Below are 8,679 nucleotides of genomic sequence, written 5' to 3' on the forward strand. Positions count from 1 at the left end.
ACAAATAGGAATGCTTGGACACGCGTTGTCGATATTACAGGTACCGATTCCACATATGTTGTGTCTACATCGCGCATAAAATTGAAGCAATTATTTTAAGAATTTTGATTGGATAAAAGTTTAGATTATGTCCAATAGGAAATTATATCACGAAGGAAAAATGATGGCGACTGGCAAGAATCGAAGCTGTGGGCAATTGCAATGACTGGTACCCTTAGTTTGCACTCATATCATACGGGCATACCGGAATCTTGTCAGTGAGCATTGCGCGGCTGCTTGCCGTCTGTTCTAAGGGAGATATTGGGGGGGGTATTAGAGATCCTATGGCTTGAGACCATCGACCCAATCCGTATTTTTTTATGTTGCCTTGGAATTTGTATCAATTAATATAATTCAAATATATATTTTAACTTTTTGTGGGTACCAGCTGATATATGAAGGGGATGTGCACATTTGCAAAACAGTTGGTGCCGTGACAGAGTACTGTATCACCATCGAAACATGAAGGTTTGACTCACTGTAAACCTCGACAAACCAGATGAGGCATACAAACATAATTTCATACAGTTTATAGAATGCCACAATGCTTTTGAGGTCAAAATGAAGAGTTTTCGAGGAATATCTCAACAAATAATGCGATTCATACGTTAAGAGAGGTATATTCGGATTCCTGATCAAAATCTACACAACCCTATCAAATTTCGTCCTTTTTTTCACAATTGGTAACAAATCATGTCAAAAGGGGTCGTGGATGCTCTCGACCACTGTTAGTACATGTGTATCACCTGAGTTGGCAGAATGTATATGGTGCACGTCATCTATAAACTACCATCTTTCACAAAATTTTCTGACTTCTATTTCATATTCATTACTCAAAATTTCAGCAAATTGAGACGTAGAATTTCTTCACCACATTGAGATCTGTCGATTCTACGTCTCAGGTTCAAATTTGGTGATAAATTGGTCCAGAAATAGATATTTAACCTAGCGGTATTTTACATGGGCGCTTGGATATTTGGCCAGCATATTCGCTGCGATGTATCTTGATTTTTGTATGTGCTTCTTATCCGTATATAATATCCGGGGGCAGTTGGGACCTTTAACCTCCCAGTGCAATGATAAAACGCATGAAATCAGTATTTAACGTATTTGACTACATTAATTGTACCTTGTACGTTAAATAATAAAACCTCCACTCTTCGATTTGGTCAGTTGAAGTTTTTAGATGACGTGCACCATACTATTAATAGTACTGAGTTGGCAGAATGTATAGTAATTTTGCCCGAACATGAGTGGGCAGAATGTACTGTATACGTATAGGTGCCAATATCCCTGTCAAAGATGTCAAGTGAGATGATCTCTTGGATCATTTTAACGGGTGTTACAGTGTGTATGACTATTAATACTACGTATTACTAGTAATAATATAACATTATTAATACCGGTAGTAGTACTAGCTAGTAAAGAAGTGACTTCGTCCCAGGTACAAGTCTTTTGGTAAGTTAATGGCATGGCCCGTTTTAACGGAACATTACGGGAAATGATTACGCACATAGCATCGTTTTAGGGTTTATCTTGGTAAAAGGGTGTTAATTGAGATACAATGACTTATTTATGGAATTCGTAGGGATGATTTAACCAATGAAAACACTCCTGTATAATGATTGGATAATTCAATCACAAATCCATGTTCATCACGAAACACTATTGACGATCGTCCTTGGCCATGCAGGCGGCATGATATGACTACAATTATGCGACGATGGAATATCATACAGAACTGGGAAAGAGGGAAAGCAACGCCCACCAAAGAAAACTGCATGTCACATAAATATATCTCCAATTAAATTGATTATTCAAAATGGCTCGCATTCATTGGCGGAATTTTTATAAAGCGCGCCGACGTGCTTTTCAAATAATTTAATTCTGCTCTGGACTTGCAAGTCCACAAAATCACCACACATATCCGAACATGAGTCGACGTAAGCAATATCCCATATCAACGAAGCTCCATGCCATTGGTCTTTTCGAGACAATGTCGTGTGGCGAGATATCGCGAGTCATGGGGATCGCTCTACGTACTATTCGCAGCTGGCAGCATCAGCGTTTCGAGTTGCTAGCGTACCACGGCAACAAGAAGTGCAACAAGCTTGTGCCTGGCGGCCGCTACGAGGAATTCCCCGATCCACGTGCTTAAATTGAGTTCATAAATCATGTACGTGATAACTAACGTGCTTTAACCACCACACAAATGATTACGTGGATCAAGCTGAACCAACGGGACTGGCTGTTCAACAACCGCTCTACAAAGTAGCCCAATGCTACCTACAGCTGTCGTATAAGATCGTTTATGATGATCTGGGTGCGCACATTTGGCCGTTGCCGCCCAATTCGACATATCCGTCTGCCAGCCATATTCAATGCAGCGATGGCTCACTTGAGAATGGATCTTCATCATCACCGACTATCTGCTCTTCCAATAGCTACTCCTAATGACCTCTTTATTCCATAATACTTGCTACGTAACAGAGATATTGTCAAGTCGGTTTGTAATTGGAGTCGCCATTAGAATTGAATTGACTTGGCAAATCGATTTGAGAATGAACTAGCCAATCAAAATCCATTCTAACCCCCTTTACAAGATTTCTGAATGGTAAAAAAAAATTCTTTGAACTCGCTGTGTTATAGTGAATTGAAGATATATTACCACGTTCATTCCAGTTGCGCGATGCGGGATTGAATCACTCTGAGTTGTTCCTGGAGCTCTTCTTGGGCGGCGAGAGCGGTCCCGATCCTGAGACGCACTCTCGGATGCCTTTTTCTCAGCCGTGAGGTTGCGGGGAAGGTCTGACGTCTCAGCAACCACCAGCGACTTGTTTTGTAGCGCCAACATGACGACACCTATCCTCCCGGCGACCAACTTGGCCGAATGCACCGTGTAGTTCCGGCGTAGTTGACCTCGACGATCATGACTTCCATTGTCTGCCCGGTCTCCTTCACCTGCCTCTCCAGCACGGAGACCTTCTCGGTTTGGGCCGCCAACTGGCTCACGATCGCTCCTTTCGCTGGATGCTGTTACACAAGTCTACGATGCCATGGGACAGCACGGTGTGCATACGCAAGTAAGAGTACGGCGGTGGGCATCCGCCGCATGATGGGCCGCTGGCTCAGCGAGTGTTGTGAGATCTACGACGGAAGAGGCGGTGGTGGCGTCGTTGACCTGAACCTCGGAAGTGGCTGCGGGTCCTGACAACCGGACCGTTGGTGGCGGTGTCATTCCCGCAGAACTGTGCTGCGGCCTCCGGGGCGTATTGTAGAATGCAGTTACCTCGCCGCGTACGCCTTCTCAGACTATGGGATGTCCTCTGGGCCGCGGTGCTAACTGTCCTTTCTCCTTGTCCCGGATTCTGGGCGCTATTTGGTCTTTGCGGGAGCTTCGGACTATATCGGGGGAGAATTTCACGGGGTAAAAGAAAGCGACTTTCCAACGGTGCTTTCTGGGTAACTGTCGTGTCCCTTACTACCTGGTTATCATCCCACTGTGTCCCTTGGACCAATCTGTGTTGAACCCGTTACTCCCGGACTGTTTTGTCTCTGGCTTCTTCTCAGCTTTCGGCCACGGCACCTTCGTCAAAGTAGCAAATACAACACCGAAATTAGTGAGGTTAAACACGCCACGAGGCGCCTACTGACTACCATTCACTAAAGTACTCAGTACATCCACTAAGGTATCGAAACTTTTGACATGGCCCACACACAGAGTGTATTTGTTTGCAATGGGTCAAACTAACGCGCGACCCAATTGCTCTGCACGTTGCAAAACACTTCCCCTCTTACGGAAAGTCCAGTGTCTTGATGAGGGCGGCTACGGCAGGGTCTTCCTTGTTGGCCGCCGCCCACTTGCGAAATACGACTGGAATATCGTCCAGTAAATTCGACGCAGGTTCCCAGGACGATTCTTCATCGTCGAGTCCAAGCAACTTCACTAAAACTTGGTGCTGGCCAGCGAACTTGGTGAAGTGGCTTGGACTCGACGATGAAGAATCGTCCAGGCGCTCCACGTCAAATCCGCCATCGCCAAACGCGATCTATGCCTCGAGGTCTTCGGTCACCTCTCTACTACCTTCGTGGTACATCTTCAGTCGGCACACATGGTGGACCGTGACTTCGTACGGTGGCCCAGCTGCTGAGTCTCCATCACATGGTCTGTGATGACTCTAGTCACTTGGCAGGGTTCTCGCCAATGCAGGGCCAATTTTGTCGTACGGTTGACGACCGATCCGACAAGCACAAAATCGCCGACCGAAAACCCCGCAAACTTGACTTGGGATTTTCGGTCGCGGCGTCCACACGCTTGCTGACGCAACTTGTCGCTTCGCACCGCCACGTTGCGGTGGATTTCTTCAAGCGCCACTTGGAGGTCCGTCACATGTTTCTGACGGGCGGCGCCAAGCCAGTCCGCGACGTAAACTTCCTTGGACGTCGGGTGGACAAATCCTGCCAGCTGGCAGACCGGTAAACGCTGTCACAGGCGCAATTCTTCCCGTGATGGTTGAGGGCGCCTGAACGAGGGGAAACACATGCGGCCATTCGTCCGCGTTCAGCTTCATTGCGCAGGTCTAGTCGGTTGACTACCTCTACAGTCCCGTTCGCCCAAGGACTGTAGGCTGTCGTGATATGATGGTGGGCATCCACCAACTTCCGCACCTTCTCGATCACTTCGTTCTGAAGTGAGAACCGCCATCTGACACCCATGTGCCACATGGAAAACCACGTCATTAGGCACTGAGAGGTCGCGGCGGCGTCAGCGGATTCTGCCGCGAACAGCTGCACAAAGCCACTCATGACGTCCTTCACGACAAGCACTTATTTTTGACCAGACTTGGCCATGGTCATCGACAACCAGTCGAAATGGATGAGCTCGTTCGGCTTCTCTGCGTGAAGCGCCGAACCCAATGGACGGGGAACCATTTCTCCGTCAATGCACAGGCAGTGCAAACAGGCCCGCACGAACGCTTCGACGTCCGTGGAAAGCGTCTTCCACACAAACTTGTCGGACACAGACTTGGTCGTCGCTGCAATGCGACGGTGGCCGCTGGCTCCTTGGTGAGCGATCACACAAATCCGCTTCTGTAGGTCTACAGCACCGTCTGGGATCCAGATTCGTCCGTCTGGGTCCACGTAAAAATGGGAGTCGTCGTCCCAATCCACGCCGTTTGGGGGAGTCCCTCCCCCTTCCATGGTTGAACGTTGGATGTCGCTGATCGTAGCGGCTATCGGCCACTCGAAATCCACTTGTTGCAGGGGCGACATAACATGGATCAACTTGCGAACATTCGCAACTGGTTGACCCGTCGGAGTCGAACCCCATCGGCTCAGGAGGTTGCCCCATACATTCGTGTCCCCCGAGACGCACTCAATGGTGTAAAGGAAGGTCGACATCACCAGCGACCATTGCTGCAGCTTGTCGGCCTGGTATTTGGTCATGTTGGCGTTCGAGCCACTTGGGTTGAAGATGTACACCAGGTTGCGGTGATCCGTAAACAGACGGAAACCACCAGAGCGCACAACCAGGTAGTCGATTCTCTTGCATGACTGGACCACGGCATATGCCTCCTTCTCCACGATGGGCCAGCGCGCACTCGCGGCAGAAAACGACCCACTGATGAACGCAAGCGGCTGGTGCCGCTGGTCTTCGTGAGGCAAATCCAGGTCCGCTGGCGGTACTTGTGTGGCGACCGCACCCCAAAACAGGTCACTGGCGTCCGTGAAGACGCAGACCGTCATATCTTCTCGCGGGTGCGACAGGGGCACCACATGCGCCAACGCGTGTTTCACCTCGTTGAAACACTTGAGATGATCGGACGACCATCCCACGGCAGGGAGTGCAACACGCACTAACGCCGTTTTCTTGCAGCTTCCAGCTGCCTTGGTGGCCACGTCGAGCAGACGTCACAACGGATCCACCAGCTGGTTGTAGCCGGGGATGCTCGCACGCATCCAGTTGGTGGCACACACAAACTGGAGGTCGGCCGCGACAAATCCACAAGTCCTTGAATTCGGCTTGGTGAATGGGTGATTCCATCGGCCGAAATCACCTTGCCACACCATCTGCCTCGCGCAGAAAGAAATGACACTTATTCGGGCTCGACTTGAGTCCGAACTGGGCACAGATGGACAGGACTTGGTCCAACAAGTCGAGCAGCTCGTCCGTCGTCTTGGCGGACCCCAGCAAGTCATCGAGCCAGGCCAACAGGCCTCGAAACAGTAGCTCACCAAACATTTGGTGGACAACCGACTGGCAGTACGCGACAGAGTCCGACTGTCCCATGAGCACGCGGGTCGGGGTGTACACGCCGAAGGACCTCATGCACGAGAAATACATCTGGCTGTCCGCATGTAGCGGCAACTGCCAGTACCCCTTGGTTCAGTCCAACGTAAAGTACACGTTCGTTCCGACCAGACAGACCATCGCGCTGTCCAGGTTTGGCATCGGCCAAGGCATCGGTTCCGTGCAGGCGTTAATCGGCCTGCTGTCGATCGTCATGCGAAAGTCGCCAACTTCCTTCTTCGGCACGTTTCTTAGGACTGCGGCCCACGTAGCCAGGTTATTTTGGTACACCATAGCATTCGATTCCAGTACTCCATATGCAGCGGTGGGTACCACCGCATCCCACACTTCAACGGCGTCGAGCCGGGTTTGATCCGAACCTTCAATGGCTCGACCTTGACTAATGGATCATCGCCCAAATCTTCACGGAACACATCAATGTGTTTGGCCAATAAGTCGTGCAGCCGCGTCACTTCAGCGGGCGCAAGCCCGCGCGTCTCCGCCTCGGCTGCCTTGGCCGCCAGAATTGCTTGAACGGCACCCTGCTTCGTGCGGCGGCGGTCCGCTTCGTCCTCGACGGAGGTTTCGGGATAAACCTCCGGAGTAGCACACTCCATCCCGTTATAAGGGATCAAGCTCCGGTGGATTCAACTTCTCCGCCATCAGGCGCTTGACATTCGCTTTGCAGGACAGTTCATTCGTCGGCACGGACGAAACGTCCCATTCTTCCTTCTTCTTCCTTGCTCCATCAAGGAGGTCTTCAACGCTGAAGCCTAGTAACTCCATGACTGGGCGACTCACGATAAGTTCGGTCGCAGTCGACGCGTCGTCGACCCAGGCCTTCAGACCGCGCAACACAAGCGGTCCACACGTCGTGTCCAGCGTCACGCAGTTGAACTTGACGCTGCGCGTCATCACAACTGGCTTGGCGTCACTGCCATACGGGTACGCCAAATGCGGCACGCTATGGGAGACGGTCCCAACTTTGACACCGGCCGCGTCCAACGCATCCATGACGCCGCGCGTGACAACGGTCACGTCCGAACCAGAGTCCAAGAGCACGCCGCGCTCTGTCTTCTGTCGTTGCGGCTGGTTGACCAGCACCTTGATGCCGTCCTTCCGGCGCTTGACTTACGCTGCTAACAACGTTTCGGCTTCGCCAGGCGCGGTCATCGGGCACCGCGCCACACGGTTACTCATGTCACCACACTTCAAGCAGCCCTTCTTGGCAGAGGGCTCGGCATTCTTGGGCACGATCATTTCGGCCTTTCCGCCGACTCTGCCATTGTTCTTGGCGACGTCTTCCCGGCCGCTGTCACGTCTTGGCACATGAGGCTTGCCGCCTCGTGGAGCTTCTACCGGCTTCGCTGCCGGGGAAGGTTTAGACTCGTCGTCGAGTCCCACGTACAGCTGGTGGCCAGCTGCAATTGTTCGCAGCCAGTTGACGTAACGAAAGACGTCGCTTTCTACGCCTTTTCCGCTGCAACTGCAGCTGCTTTTGAACCGCTGTCTTCAGCGACTCCGGCTTGATCGATTTCGTCATGACTTCGACGACCATCTTGCCTTCTTGATGGAGTACCCACTGCTTATGGTCTTGTTCCAACGAGCGCATCAGCTCGTCTAGGATTCGACCGACGCGGGACTCCGCGTCCAAGAACTTCGTATCAAAGCGAATCGCTCGCTGCAGACGTTGCTTCAAAACGTCCAGGTCTTGAGGGTCTTCCTCAAACGCTGACTTGAACCACGCGACCTACTCATCGTTCGTGATGGAATGGTGGTCGCGGTTGAAGTCGAACAGCGCGATCTGGCGCTTCGAGAACAGGTACATGCAGGCACTCACGGGCATCGTGAACGGACGCGATCCATTGCACTGCAGAGCGTTGATCTTCCCCAGATACTTCTGATACTCGGGCATAAAAGCGCGTCTTTCGGCCTTGGTCGAGCCCGAAAATGTAGGCGGCTGCGGGAGCGCCGGCGCGTTCCAAACTTGCGGCGCCGTACGGCCGTAACCGCCATCGCTGCCCATGTCCGTATCGTCACGGACGTCCGACGGGTCGTTGTCGACTGGCAACGGCACTGAAGCGCCATCTGCTTCAGTCGTTGGTGCAGCATCAGCTGAGACAAACGCTGCGACAGCTGGTATTCCTCGGGCTGTGGCAGGGGTGTAAAACCCACCACGTGGCGGTTGCCACTCGTCGACAACAGGTGGCTGTCGTCGTCGGGGAGATCGGAACGGGTTCTCAACGGTGCGCCGAGCGGCGCGTCCTCGCGGCTCCTCGATCCGGTCAGGCGACCGCGATCGTTCTTCGGCGTTCGTTGGCGTTTCCTTGTCGCAGTAATATTCGCGT

General features: G+C 51.7%; 1 protein-coding gene across 1 annotated transcript; it reads right to left on the reverse strand.

Moving 5' to 3' along the window:
• Nucleotides 1–2,712: 2,712 nt before the first annotated feature.
• On the reverse strand, nt 2,713–3,277 carry H257_14729 (hypothetical protein; the record flags this gene model as incomplete). The annotated part of the gene is made up of 3 exons (XM_009842615.1): nt 2,713–2,794; nt 2,936–3,065; nt 3,133–3,277. 3 exons carry the CDS (start codon nt 3,275–3,277, stop codon nt 2,713–2,715), a joined length of 357 nt encoding a protein of 118 aa, XP_009840917.1.
• Between the last annotated feature and the right edge of the window lie 5,402 nt (nt 3,278–8,679).

This window comes from Aphanomyces astaci, assembly GCF_000520075.1.
Source record: "Aphanomyces astaci strain APO3 unplaced genomic scaffold supercont1.61, whole genome shotgun sequence".
Lineage (NCBI taxonomy): Eukaryota > Oomycota > Saprolegniomycetes > Saprolegniales > Verrucalvaceae > Aphanomyces > Aphanomyces astaci.